At 44.6% G+C, this 14,053-nt stretch overlaps 1 protein-coding gene across 4 annotated transcripts; it reads left to right on the plus strand.

Annotated features, from left to right (window-relative positions):
- The first annotated feature begins 227 nt into the window (after positions 1–227).
- On the plus strand, positions 228–11,518 carry LOC119374350 (P3 protein). Of its 4 annotated transcripts, none has more exons than XM_037644441.1 (4): positions 228–935; positions 3,234–3,405; positions 6,409–7,098; positions 10,574–11,518. In XM_037644441.1, exons 1-4 carry the CDS (start codon positions 423–425, stop codon positions 10,585–10,587), a joined length of 1,389 nt encoding a protein of 462 aa, XP_037500369.1. In that variant the 5' UTR covers positions 228–422; the 3' UTR covers positions 10,588–11,518. The 4 variants fall into 4 exon arrangements, with proteins under 4 accessions (XP_037500369.1, XP_037500385.1, XP_037500375.1 ...); XM_037644457.1 differs by having other exon boundaries at positions 6,409–6,992; positions 9,844–11,518; XM_037644447.1 differs by having other exon boundaries at positions 6,409–6,992.
- Positions 11,519–14,053: the final 2,535 nt, after the last annotated feature.

The raw sequence follows: 14,053 nt of genomic DNA on the forward strand, positions 1-14,053 counted from the left end.
GCTCTTACTAAACGAACCAAAATGAACTTTCAAAGTGTTTTCGGCACACGGACGCGTGAAGTTTGGCGCAAGCCCACAACACAAGCCCCGACATGCCGGCAGCGACAAGGCGCCGACGCCCGACGCGCCGTTCTTAGTTACCACCTTTACCGCCAGGTGAGCGCGCTACGCTTCCCCTTCGTTCCCCCACTACGATTGTCGTCGCCGTCGAGTGTGACGTCAGATACGTCAGCTCGGCATTTGGTTCGCGTTTAGCGGTGGAAGCGGCGCACACCAGCGTCCTTGCTTCAGCGGCCAGACACTCGGGGCAGCGGAGCTTCGTCTCGCGGCCTCGTTTGCGGAGACTGGTTTTTCAAGTGGCGCCGGCATTTGGAACGTCAAGTGTTTCTCCTTCAAGCCGTTGTCCAGACCTAGGCTGAACCATGTGTCCCGTGGTTCTGCTGGCGCTGTTGTGTAGCCTTCTGCTGCTCTTGCTCGAGGTTGTGGCCGCGCTGTCCGTGGCCTTCAACCCAATGCGCGTGGAGAAGTTGAAGCAGGGCAACCTGGCACGAGTCTCGTTTTCTGCACCCGCTTTGGAGCCGCGGTTCTTCAGCGTCGCCTCGGACAATCCGTATGTGGCATCGGTGACCGATCTAAACGTGACTGAAACGGGCGCTTTTGTCAACGGGACGTTTACCGTGAAGGCGAACTTTCTGGGTCACGCAAAGGTGCGCGTTGTGACCAATGGCACCGAGTCGAACGAGTTTCTACCAGTCAGCGTAGTGCGGAAGCAGAGCAGACTCTCCTTGATTTTTACGGTGTCCGTGGCCGTGCTAGTTTCATTAAACTACATCAACATGGGCTGTGCTTTAGACATGGAAGTTGTGAAAGACGTGCTGCGAAGACCTATAGGACCGGTGGTAGGCTTCTTCAGCCAGTATCTCGCCATGCCTTTGGTGAGTGTCACTGCCCTACATAATGTATTAAGTTGCTGTTCCGTCCAAGCGCTTGTCGTGCGAAAGTGCATCTTGCTTGTGTAGTTAAATCAGGCGGCTGCCGTGCACTGCCCGCTGACCGGCGCTGCCTGAGGCAGCCGATGATTGAAAGACGTTATTGGCATTGCACACACACACTCGCAGCGTTGGCTGAAAGTGGCTGACCCTCGCGTGCCTGCAACAAGACCGTGCTTATGGCACGCGACAGCGGACGCCGGAGGCCTTGTCTAAAGGCGGACCTTGACGCCACCCATTCTTCTAGGAAACCCGTCGCAACAGATCGAGTCGCGGATGTGGTGTGTCGGTCGCTTTCCTGTGGCCTGTCGGCATTTGATAGCGGGGTACCGCGCGTGGATGTTGTTAGCTTCGTGCAGGCTACTCGCAGTTGCACAATCGCCACAAAACGATCACTTTCGACTGCGTGCTTTCGATGTGGCACGAGTCATTCTGTCATTGTTGTTTCTTTCCACCGCATTAGCGAGGCAAACATACGGTTGTCGGCAGGTTGTGTAAGAGCCACGTTTATTGAGTGTTAAATAATTCTCACTGTCGAAGGGACCAAAAGCAAGTGCGACGGACAGGAATAAAGATGCGAAGCCCCCTAGCACAATAACAGGTCCTGTCAAAATTTCGGCTCGAAACATGCGTGCCGGAGGCTGTACAGAGAAATGGAAATTATACAGGACTCGCATTGACTGTACTTTTTTTATTCCGAAATATCTCCTGATTATTGCAAGCGCATAAACTGCATGCATTATTCAATTTCATAAATCAATTTCCTCTTTGACTTGCTTCTCTAGGCAAAAGCAGTTTCATTGCTACAGTCTACTTGCCTTGTGTTTTCAAGAGTCACCTTGCGTTTATTGCATTATATGCTTTTTTGGTACTGTTTTCTGCCTGCAGTTTCATGAGTGTTCCATGCAAAATCTTTACATGACCTTGGAGCTTTGAAAAAGATTACCCTGGGCAGCCTCATATTGCATATGAAGTATGACTGGCTTTGACTCCGTAATATTGATCACATTGAGAAGATGCAGCTGATTTGTGAGGTCACATTTAAATGTGTGAGCAGTGATCAGTACGGTTGTTTTACTGCGTTGAATGGGTTTGTGAAGGGGTAAACTTGGCTTCTGCAATGCACCCCTTGATCACTGTGCCAAGTGACTCTTCTTTCAGGGGATATACTTAGCACCGCTGTTGCGCAAACCTTTGTCCGTGGTGTGTTGTAGAGGGAAGGGGATAGTGCTTTCTCATTTCATTATTCGATTTTATTTATTTCTCCCTATGGATTGAGCGAGCTGATAAGAAGTGCCTGACTGCCTCACCTGGCACCTCTTGTAGGCTTTTAGGATGTGCAAATGTAAGAAATAAGGTCAGTAAGTTATGGGCACCCATGCTGCAGTACCCTTGAATCTATCCCACTGAGTATAAAAGCTTAGCCTGGTTATTGAACCGCAGGACTGAATTGCCCAGTTTTTATGTGAAATTGAGGGCTTATCACTTTCATGAGGGCAATTAAGGGTCCAGGAAAACCCGCTGAGTTAACCGCATTTTTGTTGGCAGTGCTTTTGTTATAGTTGTATCCAGTCCTTCATACTTGCTGTGGTGCCAATATATTTTACGTTTCTGGGGCATCACACTCTTGCCCAAAACATGTACTACTAACTGTATGAGAAATTGCATTATATGAAATACAGAACAGCTTTTCCTTCGTAGTTTGATAGTGCCACTGAAGGGCACCATAGAATTTCATCTTGGATTCAGCAAAATTTATTTCCTCATAGAAAGTAAATTTGTCTGGCTGCTCTGTTTGTTCGCTGGACAAGAATTATTGTTAGCAATTTTTTTTTTCCGAGGTCAGAAGTTAAATTGCAAGCCAGGCACGTAGCCAGGGTTTTTTATCGGGGTAGGCAAGGCCTCATTGTTTGAAAGGAAGTCTTTCCATGGCAAAAATAAAAAAGTTGCCTGGAAATATAGAAGGCTGGACGAACTTCAGGGAGGGGGGGGGCTCTGGCCCCCCTGGGCCCCCCCTTGCCCACGTGCCTGTTACAAGCTGCTTTCGTTTAGACAAAGTGCGGGAACAATATATGCTAAGTTTTGGGTGCCAGTTAAAGAGCCCCAAGAGTCCAAAATAATCCAAAGCTTTCCATTACAGTGTCTCTTGCAGCATCTATGTCATTTTGTGGCATTGTACTTCATCGGTCAGGCTAATTGGCCATGCTATCTCAACATTGCACTTCATTGTTTATCTTACTGCAGGTGGCATTTGGAATGGCACAGTGGCTTTTTGAAGAAGCTTACCTGCAGCTTGGGCTTTTCACATTTGGCTGTTCCCCTGGAGGAGGAGCTAGCAACATGTGGACTGTTCTTCTTGGTGGAAACCTAAACTTAAGCATTGCTATGACCTTCATCAGCACCATAGCTTCATTGGGTAAGGGTTCAATTGTTCGAATCCCCGGACCTTGTTGCATCACGTGTTTCTGTGGTGACACTCTCATATTGTTAAAAGTATGGAATTTGCGACAAAATAACCCATTTGTTCTGTCTGAGCCTCGCATCACTGACAAACATTAAAATTTGTGGGATAATTGCCCATGTTTATTTATTAGAAGTCCTGCTAATTAGCTAAATGGTTATTGACATTATTCGGTATGTGGTAATAGAATTTAAACTACCGCCACTCAAAAAACAATGTCTTTTTGAAAACTTTGTGCCTAGTACAATTTATAGTAAATGCACACCCAAAAGGTGCAGCAAAATGCATGGCTGTTTCATTTAATATGTTTGTGCACTGTGGAAATGTGTTTTATGGGAAACTGTCGAACAGGCAAGTGTTTAAGAAGTTTCTTTATAGCAATCTATCATGCAAATCAACATGTACATTTCACAGCAGGTTTGTGTAATTCTTGGAACTTGTATTACGTACAGTGCTTCTAGGAAAAGATTATACTTTAAGTGGTGGCCACTTACATTTCTGCCATTACAAGATGTCCGCTAATGTTGTTAGGTCAAATAAGTACATCAATTAAACATTAACACGTAATTGTATTGGTTGGTTATTATCATGCAAATTATGATGGCCACACCTTTGTGAAGGATGATCTGCAAAAGGTATTTTGTTTTGAGTTCCATAGTTTTATTTGAACAATCTCGGGTAGTTATAACAGTGGAAGGCAGTGTACGAAGATGAGATTGAATCGTAAGTAAGTACATGTTGCATTTTGATATACACTTTTCTTCTTTCATTGCTTTTGTGTTAAATGAATAGGCTTCTTTTTTTCTTCTGTTCCTTCTTTATCCATTGTGTATGTTGCAAACAATTTTTGGGCATACTTGTTGCTGTGTGTGAGTAGCTTTTATTTTGTTTTTGTTTTCTTCCTCTCAATCTACAGTGCTTATGTTATCAGAGTGCTTGACTGGTACTGTGTGACGGTTTTCTTTCCTAATATGCTAAGGTACAGCGTGAATCTGCTACTACTTTGGCAAGTGACTGAGATACTTGGGCTGTACAGATAGTGTGCATCGATTGTTCAGGTGCATCACGTAATTCTTGTAATCATTCTTCTATTGCATTCCTTGTTCTCTCTTCTTCTTTTTTTCTTTTTTTTTAGAAATGATGCACTGTAAGGTACAAAGATAAGGAACTCATGTTCTCACATGGAAAGTATGTTTTAAACTACAGGAAGTCAAAGCATTTTTGTCATTTTAATGGATCAACCTTAATAATAATAAATAGTGGGGTTTAACATCCCGAAACCACGGTTTGATTATGAGAGATGCTGTATTGGAGGGCTCCGGAAAGTTTGACTATCTGGTGTTCTTTAACGTGCACCTAAATCTAAGTACACGGGCCTCAAGCATTTTTGCCTCCATCGAAAATGCGGCCAGGATTTATTCCCGCGACCTACAGGTCAGCAGTCAAGCACCATAACCACTAGACCACGGTGGCGGGTAATGGATCAACCTTGAACATAGCAGTTATCGTTGTTAACACTTTTTGTGATGCAAGAATGGTGCTTGTAGGTAGTTTTAGAATGTCCAAGAAATGCCTGTCTGACTTTAGTGCATATCATGCTAATGAGACTCTTGCAAATGGCATTAGCATCTTTTAAATAAAATGGGGATTCTGTGTGGCTATTGTCTTGGAGAACATGTTCTTAGTGGGATTTTTAGAGGTAGCTACATAGGCACATTTGCTACATATTAGATTGACTTTCACTTATGGATGCAGCATTCATTTACGTCGAAAACACACTTGCAGTGAAAACTGAAGTATCTGGGATATCTTCTTAGCTAGTATTACTCTAAAGTATCTCTTAATTTTGAAATGTTGTTTACTTGCAAGGCTATTTGTTATACTTTCATTACTTCAGCAATTCTCAAGGAAGACCACCGAGACTATTAGCTTCAACATAATTTTTTTGCCCAGGGAAATGGTTTGACTCATTTAAATACTTAAAGGAGTACTGACACAAATTTTTAAAAATTTCGGATTGTTGCTCTAAATAAAAACACTGGTGTTGAGAAACCTAAAATGAGTATTGTGGTGCCTGGGAATGCATCGTATATATTTTAATTACCGCTACCTTAGAACGACACTTTCGGTTTCGATATCGAGAGGGCGGCTTCTCAGTGACGTTTCATAGCAGTGTGACGTCACGGGGATATAGAAACTCGCGACGTACTAGCTGCAAATCCGTCACCTGCTCGTGGTGCACATAAACAATGATGAGTGAATTGTCCAGTGACCCTAACAGTGATTTCTACGATTTGGGCTGCATGCAGGACGCAGAACTCGCAAACTCGGGGGAACTGTCTTGAATCGTCAGGATAATGTCCATTGCAGTGGTTCTCGCTTGCAGATACTCAGCGACGAAAACTTCAAAGTCAATTAAAATATTTTATACGTGTTCTCCAACTTCGGTGTGTGGACAGCATTGACACTGCTTACCAAGGAAACGAAAAATGTCCCTTTTGCGATGTCTCAAGATCGCGTCAGTACTCCTTTAAAGAGAAAATCGATATTGACTTAAACTCACTCAGTAGACTGATTAAAGAAGTTATGAAAGGAAAAAATTTGAGACACCGCATGGGCTAGCTTATCTTAGTTTGAACTAGTCCATGGTGAATCATTGCCCAAATGTTCCAACTAGCCCACTCACAACTCTCTTGAGTCATAGCCAAAGAAATTTGTGGCTCAAACAGTACGGGGACGAAGAACACAAACAAAATGGTGGGCGGCACAATGAATTATGAAATGAGTACAAGTTAAGAAATGTACTTTTACTATTTTGCTAACATGTGCAATATTTTTCTGAAATGTGTGAATGCCATGGCACGCATTTCTTGTCTATATGATACGTTGTTGAAAAGCCTGACCATTTGTGTAGCTCATGTGGAGTGAATTCAGAGTGCTATTGTTTTCTTGCTGCAGGCACAATGCCCCTCTGGCTGTTCACACTTGGACGCAGCCTGTTCCAAGAGGCATCGCTGCGCATTCCTTTCCGCAACATCTTCACCACATTGGTGTCAATGACACTGCCACTCGGTGTTGGCCTGGCCCTGCAGCGTTGGCGGCCCAAGGTTGCTGACGTGTGCAAGCGCCTGCTGGCCCCGGTGTCAGTGGCCATGATAGTGTACATAGTCGTGTTTGGCACGTACGCCAACCTGTACATGTTCCGGCTTATGAGCTGGCGAGTACTGTTGGCTGCGGCAGCCAACGTTTGGGTAGGCTTTGCAGTGGGTGCCCTGGCCACTCGATTTGCAGGCCTCCCATGGGCTGATGTGCTTGCAGTGTCCATAGAGACTGGCGTCCAGAACACAGGCATTGCCATTGTGTTGCTGGGCTTCTCCCTGCCTCAGCCAGAGGCAGATATTGCATCAGTGGTGCCTGTGGCGGCCTCTATTGTGACTCCCATCCCACTGCTGCTGCTGTTGATGGGGCAGAAGGTGTACAGCCGCTGCTGTCGCCGGGCCGATGCAGTGGCTGATGCTAAAGGTGTGGCGGCCTTCGCTGAGGTAGGCGCTGCAGGCGATGTGGAGGAGAAGCGGGCATTGACTGCCTGCAACGGAGCAGTGGCCAACGGGACGCTCGGTGGCGGGAAGGCTGCTGAGGCCAGCTACGGTGACGATCCTGAGCGGCTGTGATGTGTTGTCGGTGTGACTTGGTGTCCCTCACTCCTGTGCACTTGCTGTGGCCTTGTTTTCGGGGTTGCTTGTCTTTCCTTTCTTTCCCTATGAGCATATGCTTTGAACACTTGGGAAGAGATTCAGTTGCTTACTACTGACATTGTTGGCCTGCGCATTATTCTGACCAATGCAGTGTGCCTCAAAAGCAAGCTGAAATTATGAGTCTTAAATAGTGTCCTTTTTTTTGTTTGTGTGTTATCAGTAAATTCCATCCAGAGACGAGAAGTGTTTGCTCATTTTGTTTCATTATTTACATGAGCAAATGCTTGTGCATTTAATCTTCATTCACAATTAATGTTACCCACTTATTCATTAATTAAGCTTCACTAACATGCTTGCTATGCCAAATATACACATTTACCTGATGTAGTGATAAGTTAGGATAGTAAGATCTGTTTACTTTCTAAAGCAAAATAATGTGAGCAAAAGGTGAAACTTAAAAGTGTTGTAATTTTTTTTGAAACCATTTGATTTTCCTATGTGCACACTGCCCATCTGCATACAGGAGGATTGTGTGTTGCTTACTTTGTAAGCAGCCTAATCTGACCTCTGCTTTTACTCCCCCTTGAGTGCAGTGGGCTCAGTGCACTTACACTTCATGTCATTAAATATGTACAACTCTTGACATGTTCAGGGTATCATTATTTTTGCATATGCTTTTTTTTCCAGTTTAATGCAGGAAGTATGCCGTTATGGTAAACCTACAAAGCACATCTTATATGTGTGCCAAACATTCATTAAAGTAAAGGAATGGCCCGGTAGCTTGCAGAATGCTATGGTTAGTGTGTAGGAATCTCACTTTCTTTTGAGCTCCTATATTTCTCTTTACAGAGGTCTAAGCCAGAACAGCTTGATCTGTCCTTTGTATTACAAGTGGTTGTAGTGCATATTTGTTTCGAGACTATAAAGTAAAGTTAGTTTTGCCATATGACCTTTATAATAGAGCTGACGGCTTTGCAGAATCTCGTTATCAGTGGGAACCGTTTTATTTCCTTTTGTGTACAATTACAAACTGTTTGTAAAACCTCTCTCAGTACACTGTGATAGCCTATTTTGTTCATATTTGACTTCTGGCTCAAGTTCACTTTGTTATTCATGGTACATGGGGTTTTGACACCAAATTAAGTGTGTGCTGATTATTATTATTATTAATTTTTTAAAGGTGTGGTACTTAGTAGTGATGGCCAACTTTTCGCGACGTGACAAGCCTTTACAGCAGTGCTTGATAACTCGAGAATGGTGTGGTGGGGTATAACTTTGCATCATGGCTGCTTTTGCTTGCTGGCTTTTCTTGCAATGTTTGACCTAACAGTGGCTAACAACTGTTGCTTGCCATGCTCCGTTGCTTGTTTTGTCTCGTTTGTTCCATTTTCAATGTTTTTACTGTCTACCAATGCCTGTGGCGAGAGTACTACTAGGCCATTACATTCTTTCAGACCACTTAATAAGGACATGAACGGACTGTTCTACAATTAAAATTGGTGTACATCGGAAGTAACTGCTTGTTTATATATTGACGCACATACATATAGTCGCTAACTGATTTTTCGGGCATTTCCATGCTGCCACCACCTTGAAACTAATATATGAAGGTGGTTCAGCTTTCATATGTTACATGGCATCTCACGATTGCCTTAGTTTTTTGGACAGGGTATGTATGTCCGATATCACAAAAGTAGGGGCCATGAACAGTTGGTACCACCCAGGTTGCTGCCCGTAACCATGCTTTCATTGGTGAGTCTGTTTGATGATTCCCAAATGCTATATTGCCATTGCAAGTACATCTACACAGATTCGGCTCCGAGCCATAGCTTCAGTCCTGCGACGCACACAATGCATGTCGGGCTGCGTGACAAGGGGACACAAAATGTAGGTGTTCTGCGACAAGACACCTAGCGAACACTGACAACAAAATTTAAAAGTAGGTGTTTTTTTCACTGAAGTGCAACACCAAACAAAAGTCTCTAAAGAAATTTTTCATGCTGCTGGCATTGTTAGAAAGGACAGAACATTTTTCCTCTGTTGAAGTTCATTTTTTCTGGATTGCTTGATTGTTCAAACGTTTTTACACCCTCCTTTAAGGGGCAGCTCTGAAGGGGAATGATGGCGGCCAGCCGACCCCCCTTTATTCTTTCTGCTTTCTCCTACTGCCATGGAGGCAAGTATGGAGTGCCCTTCTGCACCCCCTGCAGGAAAATCCTGGTGCCACCTCTGTGCCGAAAAATCATTCACTGACTTTCTTTGTATGTGAAAAATAAAAATAAACAAGGTCCATCATCATGCAAGCTGTATAGGAATAGTCCATCTATATGTGGTCCAAGGTTTATAAACTGTAAAGCTAAGAGTTTTCTTTAATGTGTGCCTCATGCCACAGTGAAACAATCATTAATAATGACCAGCAGCACGAAGTGTAAAAGGTTGCATAGCATCTATTTGACTGCAACAGTTGCAAATAGTTCACTGTGTTGTTTCGAGTAAAATCCACTCTGGTTGATGTTCCATGTGTTCAAGTCATGAGTGCCTTAGCTTTTGCTCTTTCAATGAATGACAGAACATGTACCGTGCACCACAAAAATATTGCCTCATTAGGCATGTTTCAATTATTGGTCCTGGACTGGGATGGGAGCATCACAAAATTTTCTTTCTTCCAACCTATCTTTCCTTTTTTTTTTATCTTCAGGTGCGGTACGACAAGTTGGATAGTCCGCTACTGTCTGACTGATTTCATGGAGCAGGAAACCAGATGCGTGCCGATTGCTGTCTGTCTTATTCTACCGCTGCTTAGCGTGTTGCCTTATTGCTCTGCTGACTGTTTTCTTTTCCTTTTGTTTTGTCCTTGTCTTTAGTGAATTGTTAGTCTCTTTGAATCAGTGATTTTTTAATTGTTTGTTTGTTTTTTATTTGATTCTATTGTATTATTGAGGTATTAACTCGGGAGTCTGCGACTGCTGCTCATCATCCTAGGCAAATATTAGTATTTGCATTGTTCAGACCATTTTCCACTAGCACAGTTTGGTCTCCTTAGGGCCCTTGCTTTCTTTTTTTTAGCTGTTTTGTGCTTGGTGCTTCACTAACAGCTTTCTAACACCATGCTTCTGCATTGTACCATCAAGGATAAGCTTTCCAATTTTTTTCATCTGATGGCCAGGCGGGTGACCAGAATGCTGACCTTCTGCTCTTAGCAATCTTCTCTTGCAATGATTTTATTTCTTGTGGAAGGCAAGATATTTTATCTTCCTCTGTTACTGGTGAATTCAGACCGATTGCTAATGCAGTGGAATTACATGCGTGCGAAGCATGTGGAAAAAGCTGAATGACTGCTTTACTAACCAGTTTGTCTCTCTTTTTTTTCTTTTGTTTCGTTTGTCCATTTTCTGTGTGTGTGGTCCTGTCCTTGTTGACTCTCCTAGGGACCATCTCGTGACTTGGCCTCACTGCATGTCCTAGCAGTCGAGATTGCGGCTGGTCCTTGAGGAGTGGGCAGCCCTTTTACACCATCCACTGCATGGAAGAGGGATGAGCTTGCCCGACTGCTGGAATGTGAGCCAGTCAACTGGCCCAATTTACCTTTTCGTATAAAGTGTTTTGTAGGATCTGTTAGCTTCTTACTGCTGGAATATTTGCTAAGCATGCATGTAAAAGGGGTTTTATCGCTCCGTTCATGTTGTGGTTATTCGAGGTGGTAGTACTGGTATCCTTTACACTGTGCCACACTTTGAACAAATAGTGAACTTCAAGTGTTTGGATTAATCTGAGCTTTCCATGATTATTTGCAGGTCATGCTATGAACATTTTTCATTGCCTTGCGTCATTCGTGTTCAAAGCATTGCTCTTCCATTTGTCGGAATTATGGTGATAAGTGAATATCAAGGGCCATCACGCAGATTTTACTTCTATAAGCACTGTTCCTGCAGCTTCTGTTTGTAGTTGCTTGCACACTTCAGAAGTGGCATTTGTTAAAGCTGTAGTTTGAAGAATTTTGTCTCTCTGTCCATTACTGTTATTTAGAAAAAAGAAAAGCATTTCAAAGGTGTTCTCATTCATGCAACCATTTCATGAACCTAGCATTCTGCAGCTGGAAGTGCTTTCATTGTTGGATGTGGCATCATTTCCTTTGGTGAGCTAAGCCACAAGGAATCCACAACTGTGATTGGTACTTAAACATTTGGCTGGTGATTTTTTTGAAGTGGTCCATCTGTACTGATAACTGTTAAGAAGCACAGAAAATATTTTTGATGCTTCAAGGTGACCAGAAGTGTGTTTATTATGTCTGTATGACTGTAGCCCAATGTTCAAGCAAATTATATAGATGCATACTTTCCTGTTATAAAAACAAATAAACTAGCATAAACAAATGTGTGTAGACTTGTTTCATCCATCCCTGAAATTGAGATACAGCTGTATCTTGCAACTGCAGTGACTCACTTGAGCTGATGTTTCATAAAGGGGACTTAGCAGAGCAGCAACTGCTGCAACTGCTGCTGCCATTACAAAGACAAGTCTCTTTGTTAAAACGCCAGCTCCATGATCTCCAGCAACTATACAGACTGTTGTACTGCTGTTTACCAATGTTTCTTGAAGAAGAGATCACCAAATCTGACCATGATGCCATCTTCCATGAGCCCATGCTCTAGTGTTCACTTGCAGTAGAGCCAGTATTGCACATAATCCTGTATTGGTGCGAACTTTGGACATTTGTGAAGCCCACTCGGAGGGCTGCGTCTGGGGCCACTTTAAATATGCTTCGAAGTAAAGGTGCTGCAATATTAATGCTCCAGTGATAACATATACTGCAGCACCAACTTGATATGAAAAATTAAAAAAAAAAAAAGAGTCCTTCCACTTTGCGAAGCTGGGCGACAGCGAAAAATGTGTGGTGCGGCACGGCGGTATCGGTGCAGGTTTCACACCATCGCATACAGCAAGCATCGCGCCGTTGTTTTAGCTAGCCCACCTCCCCCATTACTTTATGCGGGTGCATTTTCGATGGAGTCGAAAATGCACCCGCAGATTTAGGTGCACGTTAAAGAACCCCAGGTGGTCGAAATTTCCGGAGCCCTCCACTACGGCGTCCCTCATAATTATATCGTGGTTCTGGGACGTTAAACCCCAGATATTATTACTTTATGCGGGAGAAGGTCTCTCCGAAACCTCGTGTTAGAACCGGCGGAACGACCGGCAGCGTCTCCGCTAGCGCTCGGCGTTTTGGCGTCTCGGGTTGCGTTTTTTCTCGCTGCTCTCGGCGTCCCTCCTCGTAAGCTCGTTGTTCCGCCGGCGTACCACCGGTACCACGGCCGCACAATCAATATGACAACCTCGTAGCGAGAATGGCTACCGCAGACGCGCACATGATTCGCTGCCAGAGGAGCTGCGCCAAAAGCACGTTGCCAGTTGTTTGCTCTGACGCGAAGGAACCCGACATTCGCTCTCGGCTGAGGAGCTATGCGACAAGCACGTGATCAATTGCCTGCTCGCCCCACGTGGCTGCTTGTACCTCGCACTCGAGGGGCGACATAAACCTATGTGCAGTTAGAACTCGATATAACGAAACCCGGTTTTAGGAAGTTCTCGATCATAAACAGTTAAAGCTCGATTACTACTTCTTTTTGGGCGAGTTGGTTCATTGTAGATCAAGGGAGTAACAGCGCGAACAGACACCCATAAGAGAGACAAGGACACGCAGTGCTTGTGTGTCCGTGTCATCTCTCTTGTGGTGTGTACGCGCTATTACTCCCTTGAACAAGTTAAAACTCTATATAACAAAACCCGATTTTACGAAGTTCCCGATCTGGCGAATAAATTTACATTCCCCGGCAGGTGCCCATAGGGTTCAATGTCATCAACCCGAATTAACGAAAGTTTTCGTGAATTAAATGAGCAAAAATGCGGTGATTTCTTTCTAATTTTGATACAGACGGGTTTTTCTTAGAGCGCGCGCTGTAACGCTGTCGGGTTAAAACGTGTAGCCACCCCCCTAGTCACAACCCTAATTTAATTTTGACGAGGTTGCACGCTGCGCCCATCAACAGTCGGTATATATAGTGCTCTTACGTACCAGACTGTGTTAATTAAGGGGCGGCGGTGCTTATTGTCCCTACATATGCTCCCACAGGAACACTACGGTGGTTGCTTTCGTTATTTCATGGCTTATGCGAAAGACTGCACTGATCGTCTCCTCGCGACTTTCTTGCTTCTCGGCCTGCTCGCACAATCATCGAGTTCGTTCTCCCCGACTTTGCATATTGGCGGCCTGTCGTAGCTTTACGCGCCCGTATGCCTGGTCTGCATAACACGGGAGAAAAAAGAGGGGGGGGGGGGAGGACAGTGGCGTAGGCAGAAAACTTTTTTTGGGGGGGAGGGGGGGGGGGGGGGGTACGCCCTTGATCCGACGTGGGGTCCGGGCAGTTAAGTGTGGTCGAGTGTCATTTTGTGCTCTGTATATCATGGTGGTCATTAAAAGTAACTGACTGGATTCCAAGAGATGGCCAACGCGTGAGGGGGAGACAGAAAATTAGGTGGGTAGAAGTTTGTAGGTATAACGTGGCAGCAGAAAGCACAGGACCGGGTTGATTGGCGGAACATGGGAGAGGCCTTTGCCCTGCAGTGGGCGTAGACAGGCTGATAATGATGATGATGATGATATCATGGCAGAAAAAAATTTCGGGGGTGGGGGGGGGCACCAGCCCGGTGTATCCCGCCCCCCTGGCTACGCCACTGGGGGGGGGGGGGGGGGCATGTCCAAGCCGCCCTTGCGGACTTTTCACAGGCGCAGGCGTGGGTTAGCGGCCAGTGCAATGCAGAGGTAGCACTTGGGTGTTGCTATATCCTACAATTTTACATTTCTAAAGACCGACGGCCCCCTTTCCCGATTTGACGAACTTCCCAATTTA

This window comes from Rhipicephalus sanguineus, chromosome 1, assembly GCF_013339695.2.
Source record: "Rhipicephalus sanguineus isolate Rsan-2018 chromosome 1, BIME_Rsan_1.4, whole genome shotgun sequence".
Taxonomy (NCBI): domain Eukaryota; kingdom Metazoa; phylum Arthropoda; class Arachnida; order Ixodida; family Ixodidae; genus Rhipicephalus; species Rhipicephalus sanguineus.